The sequence below is a fragment of the Schistocerca nitens genome, chromosome 8 (genome assembly GCF_023898315.1).
Source record: "Schistocerca nitens isolate TAMUIC-IGC-003100 chromosome 8, iqSchNite1.1, whole genome shotgun sequence".
In the NCBI taxonomy this organism is placed as follows: domain Eukaryota; kingdom Metazoa; phylum Arthropoda; class Insecta; order Orthoptera; family Acrididae; genus Schistocerca; species Schistocerca nitens.
Window position 1 is genome coordinate 608,766,935 of NC_064621.1, and position 19,554 is coordinate 608,786,488.

The window sequence follows — 19,554 nt, forward strand, 5'->3', positions numbered from 1 at the left end:
TGTACATTTGCATTTTATTGCAATCTGAACAGTGTGAAATGTACAAAGCATGTTGTTTCTTCTACAGTCTCAAATTGCTTATGAGAGAAAGTGCCATAGACTACTGGTAGGTATTTATATCACTACTTTTGTGAAGTTTTGCAAAATGTTTCTATAAATCACAATCATTATTGACATTTACTTCAAGGTAATTTTGGTCTCCATGGAATGAGAATAAGAGTGTAATCTAGAAAGTAGTGGCCTACTATGCCTACCCACTGCACATATTGAAGTCAGCCTCCCATTCAATGTCAAACAGTTTCCTCGACATCTTGCCTCTGTGTTATGCCAGTGCCACTCAAAGTAAGTTGTTACTCTCTGCTTTCTCTGGTTGTTTAAAATAAACTGATTGGTACAAAATCATGCAGGCTATGAGGTCAGATGCGTTGCTTGGTTTTTGAAACCTGCACAAATACAGTCAACTGAAGGAAATATATGGTAGTACAGCAATGAATGAATGAAAGATGAGAATGTGGTGTCAAGAGTTGAGTGAAGAATGAAATCATGCACAATAAACATGTGACCCTAGAGGAGATATTCTTTTATTTCCCAAATACCTCTCATTCTTTGCTCAGTGGAAGTTATGTCTAAACATTTTGACTATAGCAAAATTGGCAACCGATATTTTTCCAGCCAACACAACACACAGAGCATGATAGCAGCACTGAAATTTATACTGCAGTATAAAGCCAGTGAAAATGACTTTCTCAAACCAACTGCACAGCCCTACAAATTTATACTTTGGATTTTTTTTACAATAATTTTAGGTGATCTTAATGTTTTTTTCATATGCTAAGTTCAAAAATGCCAAGGATTTCTCTATAACACATTAGATTTTTTCACAAACTAATGATAAAAATTCTGAAAATTCAAACTACACTTGGGTCAGAAGAACAAAGTGATTGACATTTGAGTATGGAATGAGTGGATGTTGTCAGTTAGGGGCTTTTCGCACAAGCACAATGTGGCTACAGTAGCGTACACATTCATACATTCTCCACAAATGTGGTGGGCTGGGCTCACTTTATTGGGCTCACTTCGGATGATCATAATAGTGTTATCAATCTCCTTAGCAATTTCATAGATAACTTCACACATTTCATAAAATAAAAATACCACACTGAGAAACAAAGCATATCAGAACAAATCAAAACAACTCTGTTACAGACCACAACTGTCGCCTGCTGCTGAATGGTAGCCAGCAGCTCAGGTAGCAGAGCAGTATGACTACTGTGCACAGGGCAGAAGATGTGACCAAACTCATTCTCTGATTGGTTGTTGCTATGGCAGCTGTCCTCTCAACAACTAGCTGTCAGTCACTTTGTTAATGCTATCCACATGAAATCACATATATTTAAAAATAAAATGCTAAAATAAGGCCCTCCTAACATTATAATGAATTATTATGTTCTTCAGTACTAATATGAAGGTGTAAATGTTACTGTCTCTTCTTCTCCACCTCAAAACTAAGTTTCAAAAAAAATTTTTTTTAGTGTGCTGCCTGAGACCATTCCCCATGTTATCATGCTGACATTCACAGGCTCTGATAACTTCATTCAATTTCCTTAATTTCCTGATGGAACCTATCTCTTTTCTTCTCACTCACAGTAACCTACCTAGGTTGTCTGGGAATAGCTGATGTGAGAGTCCAGAAAGAACAGTTTTGAGCCCACTGAGGCATCCAGTACTTTGAAGTCGTACAGCATGTTTCTTAGTACATTCTTATAACCAGAGTCTTTGTAGTTGCCAAAAAACATGTTGATAACTTCTTTAAAGGATATCCTAGCTGATCTTTCAAGTCTTTAATTTTATCTTCCAGTGTTTTGTCTTTTACTAGTTTCTGAACATCAGGGCCAACGAAAACTCCTTTCAGTTTGGCCTCTGATAGCCTTGAAAACCTACTTGGCAGGTACTTGAAAGTGTCACTATCTATTCATAGGGCTTTAATAAAGTGTTTCATAATTTCAAATGCTATGTGAAGTGGAGGCAGGAGGGTGTACGTGAGTGAGTGAGTGTGTGTGTGTGTGTGTGAGAGAGAGAGAGAGAGAGAGAGAGAGAGAGAGAGAGAGAGAGAGAGAACATGCATGTGCGTCGAGGAGGGAGACACCAAAGAATCAAACTTTATCTGAAATCAGCATAAAAAAATACACCAGAAAAACCTTTTAGCCTTATGAAAATTCCATTATTAACCAATGTTGTTCCTTATGATGAGACCAGATGTGTCACTTCACCCCAGAGATAAGAGTGTCAAAGACTGGCACCATCCCTTGTCAATGCAAAAAGGCATGGAAATTGGAAAAAACTTTGTCAACACGAAAAGATCTGGTGACAGTTACTTGGAACTGTAAGGCTACTCTTTTCATTGTTTACGTGTCAAAAAGCACTATGATGGATCCAAGTTGAAGAAAACTGCAGCGACGACTCCAACAACCCAAAATCATAGTTGTGGAACATTTTCTCACATTACTGTACTTCTTCACTATAAGCATACTATCATTTCAAAGTAGTCTTCTCTTTGAGCATTTGAAGTTACGCATCTGTGCTGTTGCGTGCAGTTGGGCTCTGTTGCTACATCCTTTAATGTTGTCGCTGACTTTCCTGGGCCAGAGTGGTTTGGCAGATATGTCATGTTGACAGCCACAATATACAAGCATTAAGACATTACATTAAGTTAAATCAAACAGAGCAAGAAGAGAAGGTGGTCCCATTGCAGAGCTGTGGAAACACGTAAGTAATGAGTCAGTTCAGAGTATTCATAACATCGTAGCCAAAATATGGGAGACAGACCGACTTTTTAACAACTGGACCTCTGCCGTCCTGTGCCCACTACACAAGAAAGGAGACATGTCAAGACCTCATCAACTATAGAAGCATTTCCTTCCTTTCAGTGACCTATAAGAAATTACTCTGAATAGTGGAAAGACAACTAGACTCGTGCATAGGAAAGGATGAAATAAGATTCAGGAAGTGAAGACCATGTGCAGAAGTGATACTGAACCTTAAAATGATCCTCAAATACATGAAATAAAAGAGCCTCACTTTACATAATAATAGCTGTCTTTCAAAAGGCTTATGACTCATTAAACATACACTCCCTCTTGCACACACTACTTGAACAAGGTCTAGATAACAATACACCAAACCTTGTGAAAGCAACACTTATCAATATAATGTTCAAAGTAAAGTTCAGAGAACTGTCAAGGAACTTCGAGATCAGAACTGGTGTTAGACAAGGAGACAGCCTACTCACAACATTCTTCAACTGTCTGTTGGAGAATGTTATTTGAGAATGGATGAAGCTACTTACAGATGACTCTGGACTGAGAATTGGTTTCAAGAAGGACAATTTAGTTGTCACCTGCCTAGCATTTACAGATAATGCCACACTTCCAATATGCAATGTAGGGGGAGTTACTTACCAATTCCGCTTCCTCAACTGCATAGCAACAAGTTGAGTTGAAAAATGCCATCAACAAGACTGAGATACACCCAATACAATCCCATTAGGCAACACATTAATGTGTGGTACCAACTCCTTCAAATACCTCAGAAAATGGATAACCCCATACATCAATCAGGTAATGGTTGTGAACAACAAGTGCACCAACCAGAGAAAGTCTACTATCTACGTAAGAATATTTACAGATCTAAATCATCTTCCCTCAATCTCAAAATCTGACAGTATGGGGACTTTCCATATTGTATGTATAACATGGCAGAAAAGGATAACTCAGAGAGCTAGAATAAAAGGGACAGAAAAAACATGGGCCTCGTCAAAGAAGGCAGTGTGTACAGAATCAGACACAACAATGAACTCTACCAACATTTAGAGTGCATTACAACAGCAATGAGAAAGAGGAGGCTGATCTTCTACAGGCACGAAGTCAGAAAGAATGATTGGAGACTCATGTCAAGGATCGTCAGCACTGTTTCTAGAAAGAAAGCGGAAGTCAACAACACCAGTTAGGAAAGACCTCGAGCTTGCCATAATGAAGCCCCAAATGGTTCAGTGTAGGTCTGCCATGTGCAACGAAAAAAGTATGCCAAACATTCAGGAAGAAAGGACACATGCATCAACCTGCTGTTGCAATGAATCCCAGATGCACTGATGTATCCCAGGAGAACTGTATATTGTTTCACAGCCACTGCCTTCCACAATATGGGCACCAAGACTTTTACATCTCATACCAGACTTCCATACACAAGAGTTTTCAAAAGCCACCACAAATAAAGTCTAAATAGGCTTAAGTCTACAGAGGATGGAGGCCAAGGAATTGGTCTACCTCCACCTATTCATCCATCACAGAATCTGTTATTTAGAGGCCTACAAACATTAACACTGAAATGAGCAGGAGCTCCATTGTGCATGGAGTACATGTATTGTCACACTAGCAGAACAGGTAGAGTATTCTCTAAGAAAGCACGGTAAGATCCTCACTTGACTCTGGATGGAAGAACATGAGGCCCTAACTCACTGTACATTCTAACCAAATGTAACCAAGAGGGTATTTTGAACGTTTCTTGTAATGTTGGCACGTCCTGCTTCTGCATGTTTCCCATGATTAATGTTATTATGAAGAGAAGTAGAAAAGGAGTTCTAACATTGAAACAAAGCATTTCCAGACTCATTCCCATATAATGCATTTTCTTCCTTTACGAGTGAGAAATTTTCTTGAAAGTTTCGCCGTACCCTTTTGTTACACGCTCTATATTACAGTGATTTGTGCTTGATTATGTTATATATATATCGCACACACACGCGCACACACACACACACACACACACACACACACACACACAATATTACAACAAATCAGGAATTCCTCTACGCAGAAGGACATGTCAAGCAGATATGATATTTGGCAGTGATGGATAATGTGAAGCATTTTTTATCTTTTATTATAAATGATGCTGTGGTTTTTGATTAGTGATTGACTGATGACAGTAAATGTCCTAGTGGAATAAATGTAATGAGTGAGTCTAGAATGAAATTTTCACTCTGTAGTGGAGTGGGTCCTGATACGAAACTTCCAGGCAGATTAAAACTGTGTGCCAAGCCGAGACTTGAACTCGGGACCTTTGCCTTTCACAGGCTAGTGCTTAATGTGTGAGATTTTTATCACAGTATGCCCAACTGTTTAAAGAGCTGTCTTCAGGATGTGTAGGGTGGATGCCACATAATTATTATCCTTATTACATGCTACTGTGCAACACACACACACACACACACACACACACACACACTCTTTCTCAATGTAGGGTTGGCCATAAAATATGATGCCAGAAGACTTTAGTAGATGAAAATTGGTAAAAGTAAGTCACTGTTTTGACATTTTCAGCTCCAAAACCAATATAACTCTAATGCACAAGCTGCACAGCTTAAACATTTTAGAAGATTTATAACATGTGTTGTGTTTAAGATGATTTGTAACATGACCACCAGTTCAGGTTCTTATCAATATGGCTCCATAAGAATTTAGAATATTCTGTTTCATTTATTGATTTACCTTCATGCCTAATTTCAATCACATGTTCAAGTCTTGTGCAACACAGAACTGCACATATTGTATTTTATCCAAGTTCAGCTACAGACGGTTTGCAAAGTTCCGGTTACTAGCCTCATCCAAACGATATATGTTGCTGTAGACAACAGCCTCGACAGGAGGCAATCTGGCAGTGCTGCTAATGAATTGTTTATATGAACTGTGAACATTAGAGATCCTACCATGCTTCCTATGGGCACATCGGCTCTTTCTTTCATTTCTGTAGAACATTCACTGTCCAGTATAACATAATATTCATCAAGCCAAAGGCATTTAGGAGAAATCCTCGGTGCAGCAAAACAGCTTAAATCACTTAATGAAGACAAGGCCTTCAGCTCAAATTGTATACCAGTGAGTATGCTGATACAATAGCTCCACATTTAGCAATCATATGCAACTGCCTGCTACTCGAAAGATCCGTACCTAAAGACTGGAAAGTTGGACAAGTCACACCAATACCTACTACTATAATTTATGGACTATAAGATGCAACTTAATTTTTAAGCAACTTTTTTAAAAAAAATAATATTTTTACCATTTTTATATTTAGAATGCAAAGCCTGACTAAAAAAACTTCTTAGTTTACAAAATCAAAATGAACTTTAAAGTCCTTGAAAATCGTCATCTGAACTTTCTTCTTCTTCCTCCTCTTCATTGTCTTCATTGTCCTCTTCATGTATACGATTGTATTCGCTGCCATTGAGAGCACTACTTATGCCGCACTTCTTGAAAGATTTAACAATAATGTCTTCGATCCCTCTAGACCACAACTGTTTTATCCACTGATGCACTTGTATGGTTGTAGGTCATTTTAAACTTCCATTTGGCATGAATTCGTGTTGGGTTTCATCCAGCATCCATTTGTTCCATTCCTCTCTCATATACACTTTAAATGGTATATTTATCGAGACATCTAGATGTTGCAATTGTGAAGTATGTCCTCCTGGAATAACAGCAAGCTCTGTATTTCCCCATCTCAACTTCTCTTTCACTGAATTTTTCAAATAACTACTAAACTGATCTGGCATAAGAAGAGCTCTTCTTCAATAAAGCACCTTTCCTTCTCTGCCGCACACTGTTAATTCATAATTTCATCCCAGCCTCATCCATTCTACCCTTATGTAGATATACAACACCTGATGGTATTTCAGAAGGTTTCGGCACTGTTTTGCACTTGAAAATGATCATTACCTCTAGTTTAGTACTGTCGGCACAACATGAAAGGACAACAGAGTAGTGCATTTTTCCACTTGCTTTTATAGTTTTTTAGTTATAGTTTCGGTGCCTTTCGTCACAACTGATCTGTTAATCAGCACATCAAATATCATCCATATTTGCTATTGGCTTAGTTCCACATTGGTTTTCTTTTGATGTAGATTAACAAAGTGATGGAAAGATAATATTTTCTCCTCTCACTTTTATGGCATTTTCTGAGATATTCTGGTTTGTATTCTAAGTCCACGACACTTCATAAACCTGTAGCAACAACCAACTCCACCCTTAAAGTTTGTTAAGTTCCACTACAGCACTAGCTTATGAGCGTGTACTGGTATTTGAATCACTTTTGTATTAATTCCAATGCCTTTTGACGGTGTCCTTCAATATTTTTCAATACGTCATCTAGTTTTGGCCATTTTGCATTCAGTCCTCTGTTTGCACATTTAGTCTTCCGTATTTTTTTCAGTTCTTCTTTCAAGCCTGCCAATCACAAATGGTTGTTTCTGTTGGTGGAGGGCCGAAATGCCAGTCAGCTGCTATGTTTCCATGTTTTTCTGCATATACTATTACATTCAATTTATAGCTCGCATCATATGAATAACTGTTATTTTTTTCCATTACGAAACTAGCTACTAACAAAAATAGTGTACTGTTACTGATAACATAAATCACTTTCAATTCAAGTTCACTGGTACTGTAGACTGCAGTAACACATCATAGGTTAGACAGTGTTCTGTGTTTGTGATGGCTGGGCGGGAGAGAGACAGTGTTAGCAATCTTGTGAATCTCAACAACTCATGTTCGTTGCATCCGTGCACTGCTGCTGTCAGTTGAATCCAATGTTGCCAGATAGAAATAGGTTTTTCGCAGCATCAAATATATGGCCATTTTTAGGACTAGCGAGAATTTTACATAAACACTGGCCTTTTTTATATAAATTTCGCGTATAAGACGCACGTGAATTTTGGAGGCAATTTTTTGAAGAAAGAAGTACATCTTGTAGTCTGTAAAGTACGGTAAAGGAGATAGGAGTAATCTGCTGAATTACAGACCCATGTCGCTAATGTCGATTTGCAGTGATTTTGGAACACATACTGTGTTCAAACTTATTAATTACCTCGAACAGAAGTAATATCTGGCATTTCCCAAGGAAGTGTTATAGACCTTCGCTGTTCCTGATCTACATAATGATTTAGAAACAATTTAAAGAGCTCTCTTAGATTGTCTCAGACTTTGCTGTCATTTACTGTCCTGTAAAGTCATCAAATGATTGAAACCAATTGCAAAATGATTTACACATGATATCTGTATACTGCAAAAAGTGTCAATTGACCGTAAATAATAAAAAATGAAACGTCATCTACACGAGTACTTAAAGAACCCACTAAATTTCCATTACATGATGAATCACACAAATCAATAGCCTGTGAATTCAACTAAATACTTAGGCATTACGATTACGAAGAACTTAAATTGAACAATCTTGTAGATAATGTTGCAGGGAAAGCAAACCAATGACTGCAATTTCTTGCCAGAGCACATAGAAAATGCAACAGGGCTACTAAGGAGACTGCTTACAGTGTGCTTGTCCACCCTCTTCTAGAGTATTGCTGTGCAGTGTTGGATCCACATCAGACAGGATTGATGGAGGACATCAAAAAAGTCGAAGGAAGGGCTGCTCATTTTGTACTGAATTTTTTATCATGCTGAGAAATGAGATGGAGCAATCTGTTTTACTTGGTAAAAAACTTTCTATAGCCAAGATTGCATAAATACTTATTTATTTTTGACAACCTGTTTCTACAGACTTTGCTGCCTGCTTCTGGTCTTCAAAAATTTTTGGAGCAAAATGTGTTCACTGGGTTACAATCTCATGTGAAGTTGTCATATTAGTGGTAAAATGTAGCACATTATATAAATATTTTTTCCACCACCATGGATCCTTGCTCCTTCCAGCGGCATCAATACAGAAAAGTTTCCTTATCACTAGCCACAATCCAGTCCAACATACTGTTCCTGCGTTGTTGCTTGGCTCACTGAATCCCCCCAAATGGCCTTACCATCAAATTCCCTTCTCTGGCTGCCACCCTTCCTTCAACAATGACATCCATCTGTTCAGATTCCACCAATCCTTAGCCCTTACCAACATACTCCTGCAAGACCATTTCAATCAGGCCCAAACCTCTCTGCAATACCTTCACTCCATCCATAAAATTCTCCTGCTATGCAATCCCAAATTCCTGGATCCCGAAACACACACTGAAACTCTTGCCCTCCAGGAACTAGGGCGACACGCACAACGTCGCTTCAAAAAGTTCTCCAACCTGCTCGGTTCCTATTCCTGCCTCCTACTTCCACTGTCCACCACACCTACAACAACTTCCAGACCTCCCCCATGCTCATTCACAGCTGACAAACCTTATCTTGCAGACCTACTACATTTATCCACCCTCCAAAACTCTCCCCCCTTCCCCCACCACCACACAAAATCCAGAACCTAAACAGACCCAAACACAGTCATGAACCTATCCTACAAAATCCTTAATTCCATAAAAGTATCAGTCCTTTCCAAAGGCCTCACCTTTTGGCCCACTCCCAAATCAGTCATGCAGGACTTGTTTAAGATGTTCTTTCCTTCTCCTCGTCCCTACGGTGGAAACACTTTCTCGCCACCAACCCTACCAATCAGACTCAACCAGAGACCAGAGTTAAACCCTGCATGACCCAGTTCATTTCTCCATTCAACCATGATCCACCATCACTGCCCCAAAATCAACCCCTTTTCTTAACCTCAAACCTTGCCTCACCATTGTTCCCCAGATAACTCAACATGCAAACTAACCTTACATCCACAGAAAGAAACACAATTCACCACCTAAACACTGATCCTGACCTTATAATCCTATCTGCTGACAAAGGCTCCACCACTCTTGTTTTAAACAGCAAGGTTTACCTGCCAGCTGTCAGATTCATCTACCTATAAATCCTGTCACAGTGACTCAATTCCAGAAATGCAGCAGGATCTCAAGTCTCTCCTCAAACCCTTAGGCCCATCCCAGAACCTCTCCCCGGAGTCCATCTCTCTCTCCTCACCCCTACCACTCCCTGCACTCCTACATTCTGCATGCTTCCGAAAGTCCATAAACCCAACCACCCAGGACGCCCCATTGTGGCTAGTTATTCTGCCCCCACCAAGAGAATCTCTGCTCTTGTTGACCAATGCCTTCAGCCTATTACCCACAACCTATCCTCCTATATAAAAGATACCAACCATTTCCTCAACCGACTCTCTACAGTTCTTATTCCGTTACCATATGGTACCCTGCTCATCACTATTGATGCCACTTCCCTTACACTAACATCTCTAGTGCCCATGGCATTACCGCTTTAAACAGTACTTTTCCCAATGTCCACTGGATTGTAAACCAACCATCTCCCTCCTAGTCATTATAACCAACTATACTCTCACCCACAATTACTTCTACTTTGAAGACATTACTTACAAACAAATCCAAGGTACAGCTATGGGCATCTGCATGTGCTATTCTATGCCGACTTTTCATGGGCCATCTAGAGGAATCCTTCCTAAACACCCAGAATCCCAAACCCCTCACCGGTTCAGAGTCAGTGATGACGTCTTCATGATCTGTATTGAGGGTGAGGACACCTGTCCACATTCCTTCAGTACCTCACCACCTTCCCCCACATTTGTTTCACCTATTCCTACTCAACCCATTAAGCCACCTTTTTCCAGGTTGGCTCCACCTCAAAGATGGCTACATCAGTACTTCTGTCCATATCAAACCTACGAGCCACCAGCAATACCTCCACTTCGACAGCTGCCATCCATTCCATATCGAGGAGTCCCTTTCATAAAGCCTAGCCACCCGTGGCCGTCTCATCTGTAGTGATGAGCACTCACTCTCGAAATATACTGAGGGTCTCACTGAGGCCTTTACAGATCGTAATTACCCTCACAACCTTGTACAAAAACAGATCTCCTGAGCCTTATCTTTCCAGTCACCCAATACCTCCCAAAGTCCCACCATCCGGCCACATAGAAGCACTCCCCTCATGACTCAGTACCACCCAGGACTGGAGTAACTGAATTACATTCTCTGCCAGGGTTTTCACTACCTGTCGCCGCGCCCTGAAATGAGAAATGTCCTACCCACTATCCTTCCCACTTCTCCCACAGTGGTATTCCGTCACCCATTGAACCTACACAATATTCTCGTCCATCCCTACACAACTCCTGCTCCCAGCCCCTTGCATCATGGCTCACATCCCTGTAATAGACATAGATGCAAGACCTGTTCCATGCATCCTCCCACCACCACCTACTCCAGTCCGGTCATAAACATCACCTATCCCATCAAAGGCAGGGCTACCTTGGAAACCAGTCATGTGACCTACAAGCTCAGTTGCAACCACTGTGCTGTATTCTACATGGGCATGACAACCAACAAGCTGTCTGCCCGCATGAATGGCCACTGACAAACTGTGTCCAAGAAACAACTGGACCACCCTGTTGCTGAGCATGCCGCCCAACATGATGTCCTTCATTTCAATGACTGCTTCACAGCCTGTGCCACCTGGATCCTTCCCACCAACACCAGCTTTCCTGAATTGTGCAGGTGGAAACTCTACTCTCCTTTTTCACTACCCCCCCCCCTCTCTCTCTCTCTCTCCGCTGCCCTCCCAACTGCACTTAGCTGCCCTACTCTCCACTTCATCTCTGCATGCTCCCAGCAGCACTTCACCGTCCCCCACCCCTACCTTGCTATCCCTCTCCCTTCCCACCCCAGCCTCCTCCTTACCCCCCAGCTGGTTGCCTCTCCCATAATGGGCTTGTGTGTGTGTGTGTGTGTGTGTGTGTGTGTGTGTGTGTGTGTGTTGTCAAATTTTGACAAAGTACTTGCTGGCCAAAAGGTAATCTTGCGACAATCTTGCGACAGTCTTTTTGTGGCACCTTTCTGCAACACACTATCTCCACTATATGGTGAATAGCAGCTATCCTTTTCATTATATTGTTATATAAATATTTGTCAGATATAAAGCATTCACAATCAGAAAGCACCTTGTGCACATGATCTTGTCCATATATCTAACACTTTACAAACAACTGTTAAGTCTTAAAAATCATGATATACAGTAAAATGTTCATCAGCACATCTGTTTAATTTATCATGACATGTTCATCAATGAATAGAACACGACAAACTAACATAAACAAATATGCTGATGTGCATTTTCACTGTATGTTTTGATGTTTAAACTGTAATGATCATTTGTGGGCGTTACCTATACGGACATGGTCATGTGCACAAAGTGCTTTTTGATTGTAAATTATTTCTGACAAACCTTTGAATAATGTGTTACATTTTATCCAAGAATATTACAATTTGGCATGAGGGTATAGCTCACAATGAACACATTTTGTAGCAAAAATTTTTGAAGACCAGAAAATGACAGTCAAGTCTTTCAAAACCACTTATCAATTTGTATTATTGTGAAATAGGGGAGAGAGTGCCACGGATATGATACACAACTTAAGGTGGCAATTGTTAAAACAAAAGACATTTCTTGTTGCGCCAGCATATTCTCTAAAAACTTCAATCACCAGCTTTCTTTCCAAAGTGTGAAAATATTTTGTTGGCGCCCACCTACATAGAGAGAAATGATCATTGTAATACAATAAAAGCAATCAGAGCTCACAAGGAAAGTTTTAAGTGTTCTTTTTTTCCCACATGTTGTTCAAGAGTGGAATGGCAGAAAAATAGCTTTAAAGTGGTTCAATGAACCCTCGGTCAGGCACTTAATTGTGCATTGCAGAATAATCATGTAGATGTAGATGCTGATATAAAACTCATATATATTACAAGCTGAGACACTGACAGTTTCAGAAGAATCCATTCTCACACAATACACAACCGAAAAATGTTTGTAGTAACACTACAACTGAAAGACAGGAAATCTATTTTTATCTGCATTATGCAGCACTGATTATGTAATAGAAGATTAAATAAGTGCTCACCAGGAATCAATAGATTTCCAACAGAGTAGCCGGCGGTTCCCGCAATATAATGGCCGCCTCTTCCGACAGCGTGTACATCTCTTATCCTGCCCCCGGTGCCCGTTGTTGCCCCACTGTAGAGTATCAAGAACACATCAGTAGCATTGAGTTTGTTGCTGTACAGGGGGTATTACTACTGAGACAGGAAATCATTACCTGAATGGTGCAACACCTGTAGGGAAATTGTGTGTCTCTGCAGTGAAGACAATGTGTAACATTCCTTCTTCTATTTCGAAGCTACTTGCTTCCTTTGCCACTTTTGGATGGAATTTTTTGACTTGAAAGCCTTCAATTGCACTGAAATAATAATAATAATAATAATAATAATAATAATCATAATAATAGTAATGATAATTAAAATGGTGGATTCCATGTCCTCACATCCGCTCATCAGCCTAATACCTCATTAGGACACACAAAAGAGGTCCAACAGCAAAAGAACAGCCCCAACAGTGGGCTAGGCATGGCTGCTTCACACACCAACCACACTGATTAGCTAATGTGATTTTGTATATGCCTCTATGGCAAAGCCTCAGAGTTTGACAAAATAATTTAACTGGACAGGTAAAAAATCTACTCACCAAGCGGTGGCAGAACACACACACACACACACACACACACACACACACACACACACAAAAAAAAAAAAGAAAGTTATAATTAGGCAAGCTTTCAGAGCCAGTGGCTTCTTCTTCAGGCAGAAGGATTGAAGGGGAAGGAAGAGGGGTGAAGGAAAAGGACTGGAGAGCTCTAGGAAAAGGTTTAGATTTTGGGAAAGTCACCCAGAAATGCAGGGCAGGGGAGACTTACCGGATGGGATGTGAAGGAAAGGTTGATTGTTGCATTGGAGAAGATTTGAAAACTTGAGAGGTTAAAGGTAGAAGACAGGGTAATATGGAAGACAGGGATTACTGCTTCAACATCGTGCATGGTTAATAAGAGTGAAAAGCTAAGTGCATCGCACATAACAGAGCTGGAAGGGAGGGGAGGAGGGGGGGGGTGAAAAATAGATGGGTAAGACAATGAAAGATGTGGAAAACTAAAACGGAGTGAAGAAAAGAGCAGTTACTTTGAAGACATGCTGAGACAGAAGGAATTAATGTAAATTAAGGACAGGTGGATGGCGAGAGCCAAGGAGATGCTGTCCCCACCTGTGGAGTTCTAAGAAACTGGTGTCTGGGAGAAGAATCCCGATGGTGTGTGGTAAAAAGGCACCGAGGTCATGACTGTCATGTTGTACAGCATGCTCTGTAACAGGATATTGTGTGTTGCCTGTGTACACCCTCTGCCTATGCCCATTCATCATAACTGATAATCTGGTGGTAGTCATGCCGATGTAAAATGCCAAACAGTGTTTACATAACCTCAAATGTGAAGTATTAGCTGGTAAGTATAAAGTTGATTAAGGTGAGTCGGAAGGATACCATGGTTTGGAATCATGTGCGCACTGGCCGAGGACATGTTCAGCAGCAGACAGATCATGTATGTGGGGGATGTTGATATAGAGGGAGATGACATCGATAGTGACAAGCAAGGTGTGTGGCGGAACTGAGACAGGCACAGATTTCAGACGATCTAGGAAATGACTGGTATCTTTGATATAGGAACGAAGTCTTTGTACTATGGTTTGCAGGTGATGATCAACTAAGGCAGATAGATGTTCAGTGGGTGCTCTGAAGCCAGCAATTATGACGACCAGGTTGGTTGGATCTGTGGATCTTAGAAAGAAGATAAAAGGTGGGGGTGCATTGTTCTGGTAGGGTGAGAAGTTTTATAGATTGACTTGTTAGTCCTTGTGAGGGGACTTACAGAAGGACTGGAGATCAGTTTGAATCACAGGCACGGGATGTTAATGGCAGCTGCTGTATGTAGAGGCATCAGATGGCTGGCGTAGACCTTCGCTAACATTCTCCTTACGGTCAAGTACCACAGTGGTAGTTCCTTTGTCTGCTGGAAAGATAATGATGGAGTCATCAGCTTTTATGGAATGTAGGGCCTGGAGTTCTGCAGAGGACAAGTTAGGGTAATGTTGAAGGGACCTGTGGAAGTGCTGTGAAGCACTGCTGGATGTGAGGAATTCTTGGAAGGCTTATACGCGATAATTTTGAGGTAGTGGTGGTAGATCAAGTTGGTACTATGGTCGGAACTGTTCACGGCAGGGTCCAATTTCAGGTTTTCTGTTGGGAAGATTTTGGGATTGGGTTGCAAAGTGATATTACCAGTTGACATTACAAGTGAAGGAAAGTATGTCCTTCACCAAAGCAGCATTATCAAATGCAAGGGAGAGTGCTTTAGACAAGATGTAACGAAGCAGGGTTGCCCACTGCTATCCTGTTTTGGTTTTACAGTCCTTCAGTAACTTAGTTAAGCAATGAACTTTTATTTTTTTTTTCATTTTCACTACTCAGATTCAGACTACAGATTCTGTGGCCTTCAGCCTCATAGTACAGAATTCAGAGATAGTTTAATAGCCTGTATGACTTTTAGTGTCAATTGTGACCAAACTACTAAATAATTCCGAGACCTGTTTTGATACTTTTGCTACCTTTATTTTTCTACGTAAAGTGACTCCAGTCTCAACTTTGTAAGTGCATTAATTAAGAATTAAGTAAATTTGAATAAGTAAAAATTATTGTTGAAGAGGGCTGCCACGGTTATAAGTCGGGAATTCCCACTGCGGATGCATAAGTTAGTTCCGCGTATTTAAATTGATACAGCTCACTCATGTTATTTAAGTAATAAAACCCAATAGTTAACTTCAAAACGAATTAGAAAGGATCATTTTAACCCTGGGAAATTATAAACTATAATATATTAACAGAAATAGTCAAATATTCAAGCACTCGTCTATATAAGGTCCGAGCTGGTGCGGTTCTCAGTTAGTTCTCGGTCAGATTCTCATGGAGCAAAAGTGCGGCAAGTCGGTTAATTTTTCCGGTCAGTACCAAAAAAGCGTAATTGTGAACATTGTTAAAGACTGGAAGTTTTTGACCTACCTAATGTGACGATTAAGTGTAAGAGGCCTGGTCACATGAATAATGTGTGTGTGACTGATAGCAAATAAATCGCACTGTGGTTGTCATAAATGTTCAACAATGAATATGGTCTTGAATTTTGATTTTGGAAAACTTAATCTAGGATCCTGGCTTCTTAATTTCAATGTGATTTAGGTGAGACGGACGCAGCTACCGGGAAGACAATATTGAATAAGCAAAGCAAGGTAGGTCAGTAACACTGCGCACTATCTACTGGGCGAGGAAATGTTTCAATACATCCGGTTGTGACGTGAACTTTAAGTGGCACCAATACAAGGATCCAGCCCGGCACGTTACAAAGAGGCTTAGGACACTGTACTGTTTTGATTGGTTCTTGTGATTATGGGTTATTCTTGGTCTGGGAGGCAGTAGCGAAGGCTGTTGGATGTTAAGGAGGTTGGCCAAGCTCAGTTTGTAGGAGAGGAGTGGTGGTCGATGGTGTGTCTATTTAGGGAGCTGCAGAGGGACAGGAAGGGAAACACATTTTTTCACGTAGTTTAGGAGAAGGTCGAATAGCTTTTTGTGGTGAAATCTGGCATATTGTCGCAGTTTGAATTGGGCTTGGTGGATGATATCATCCAAGGAAACATGAGGGGCAGATAACTGCAGGATTTTGTAGAAGGAAAGAAGTCTGGTAAAGTGGAAATTGGCGGACAAGGCATACACGTCACAGATTAGCCGGGTAACAGCAAGAGAGTGCTGCATTTGAAACTGTAAAAGAACCTGTAGAGAGGGATTACATCCAGAAACACGAACTTTCAATGTTAGGCCTTTTGGAGTAACTCTAAGGGACAAGCAGGTTTCAAGAAACAAAACATGGGACTTAGTTTTGACAGTGCAAAAGCATGCTTTTAAAAAGAACAGATGTAATATGAGATGGGATTCATCATGGCTAGAGAGGACAGTTTGAAGTGCTAGAAATTGTGGGAATAACAAAAAAGATAAACAGAGTGAGGATATAAGATAGAAAAACAGAAGAAAAGCAAGGAAAAAATTTGGAAAAATCAGAAAAATTCGTACGAAAACTGTGAGAACAGACAATAAGTAATAAGAGAGGTGCTCTATATGATATGAAAACAGACAAAATTTTAAAAACTGGGTAAACAGAAAGACAAAGTCATAGGAGAAAATGTAAACTAATTAGCTTGGCAGTTAAAGTGACGCAGGAGATGGCAGTAAAAGTCGATCAAAGCGGTTTGGTGAAAAACAAACGCACAAAAACATAAAAGACTTACAAATAAACAAAATAAGTGGAGGGTGGGAAAGAAAATAGCTGTCAAATTTCTGAATAAGCAATAGACGATTGGGAGAAAGTCCTGCAGTGTAGTGAACCGTAAATAGTTATATGCAAATTCATAAATAACAATAGAATTCTGGTAAGTCTCCCCCGACCCGCCGTTCTGGGTGACTTTCTCAAAATCTGCCCCTTTTCCTAGACCTCTCCTGACCTTTTCCTTCACCCCTCTTCCTCCCTCTTCAACCCGTCTGCCTGAAGGAGGAGCCACTGGTTCTGAAAGTTTGCCTAATTATAACTTTCTTGTGTGTGTGTGTGTGTGTGTGTGTGTGTGTTTCTGCTGCCACTTGGTGAGTAGATTTTTTTATCTATCCAATTAAATTACTTTGTCAAATATTGATTGTTTTTGTTGTTATAAAGGCCTCAGAATTGTTCCAGCTCTACAGACAACTTCAGTACCACAAGCAGACTTTTGTGTGTCACAGTTGAAAACTGGCAGCAGGACAGCCATCTGTCAGGGTGCTTACTTTCCATAAGAAGACATGACAACAATGCATTGATATATTGAAAACTCAATATTTTATAGAAATAAAATCTATTTTAATACACTTTTGGCATGGAAAGTTCTGGCAGTGTGCACGTTTGTGTGCACTCTAGCTTGAAGAAGCATTCGTCTGGAAGTTAGCAAAATTTTCATTCTTGCTCATGTGCTTGCCAAGTTGTTACCTTTACTTCATAATTATTTATAATGATATTTATAGACATATTTTACTGTCGGTGACTTCGGAATATTGAAACACCTTCCATATATTATGGACTTTTGAAATTCTGTTCTCTATATATTTTTGGTGAGTATTGAATGTAACCACTCACTGGTGAGCACATATCCTGTCAAACAAATTTGACACAATGAAGATTCTTTAACCAATTCTAAAATTACATTAATTAACTCCCGTAGACCTGGAAAGTGTTAATTTTTTTACTGTGTGTAAAGCAGCTGATGAGAGAACTATGAGGAGACACAGTGCAGCTATGAAGTTGTTTCTTCTAGTCAGTAAATATCTGGCCTCCGAAACTGGGTATGACCACCATCTCGAAAGCTGCTCTTCTCAAGGACTTTGACAGAAGGCTTAAGAAAAGAGAGCAGATAGATTTAGTTAGCCTACCTGTGTTTTTGTACTCAGTGTTACAGAACATAGATCATTCTGATACAAATTCATCAGACGAAGCTCTCAGCCAGATTGAAACATCCATTGCAGCGCTGTGAGGAAATCTATCATCATCAGTTCACTCTTTTCATCCACGGTGCCGCAGACAATATTTTCCTGGCCAATTCCCTATTCCTTGACTTTCAGAAGCCATGCAGTACAATTCCTCACTGTCGGTTGGTGAACAGAATATGAACTTGCTGAGCATTGGCCATTTGTCACTAATTCAGGATGTCACATTGAACTGTTGTTTGTAATGGGACAAAATTGATGGAAGTAAAGGCAATTTCTTGATTAACCCAAGGAATGTTATGAGTCACTACTGTTTACAATATATATTAATGATGGCAGCTTCATGAGGCTATGACTTGATGATGCTGTTATCTATAGGAAGACTGCAATGCCAAAAGACCTACAGAGTGTACAGCAACTGGCAGTGGACCCCACATGTACATAAATGTAACATATATCTAAAAACAAAGATGATGTGACTTACCAAACGAAAGTGCTGGCAGGTTGATAGACACACAAACAAACACAAACATACACACAAAATTCAAGCTTTCGCAACCAACGGTTGCTTCATCAGGAAAGAGGGAAGGAGAGGGAAAGACGAAAGGATGTCGGCTTTAAGGGAGAGGGTAAGGAGTCATTCCAATTCCGGGAGCGGAAAGACTTACCTTAGGGGGAAAAAAAGGACAGGTATACACTTGCACACACACCCATATCCAACCGCACATACACAGACACAAGCAGACATTTGTAAAGGCAAAGAGTTTCCAGTTGCCTTTACAAATGTCTGCTTGTGTCTGTGTATGTGCGGTTGGATATGGGTGTGTGTGCGAGTGTATACCTGTCCTTTTTCCCCCCTAAGGTAAGTCTTTCCGCTCCCGGGATTGGAGTGACTCCTTACCCTCTCCCTTAAAGCCCACATCCTTTCGTCTTTCCCTCTCCTTCCCTCTTTCCTGATGAAGCAACCGTTGGTTGCGAAAGTTTGAATTTTGTGTGTATGTTTGTGTTTGTTTGTGTGTCTATCGACCTGCCAGCGCTTTCGTTTGGCAAGTCACATCATCTTTGTTTTTAGATATATTTTTCCCACGTGGATTGTTTCCCTCTATTATATAAATGTAACATATTGCGCATAAGTAGGTGAAGAGAACCATAACTGTTCTGTTGCACTACTGGTGACAAATCACTGAAA

General features: G+C 40.3%; 1 protein-coding gene across 2 annotated transcripts in view; it reads right to left on the reverse strand.

Moving 5' to 3' along the window:
- Positions 1 to 19,554, reverse strand: part of LOC126198502 (phosphoribosylformylglycinamidine synthase) — a 214,493-nt gene that overhangs the window by 130,529 nt on the left and 64,410 nt on the right. For both annotated transcript variants that reach the window (XM_049934881.1, XM_049934882.1), the window contains 2 exons: positions 13,033 to 13,173; positions 12,838 to 12,950 (listed from right to left, as the gene is read on the reverse strand). In XM_049934881.1, coding sequence (XP_049790838.1) covers positions 12,838 to 12,950; positions 13,033 to 13,173 — 254 coding nt within the window. The remainder of the gene's footprint in view (positions 1 to 12,837; positions 12,951 to 13,032; positions 13,174 to 19,554) is intronic.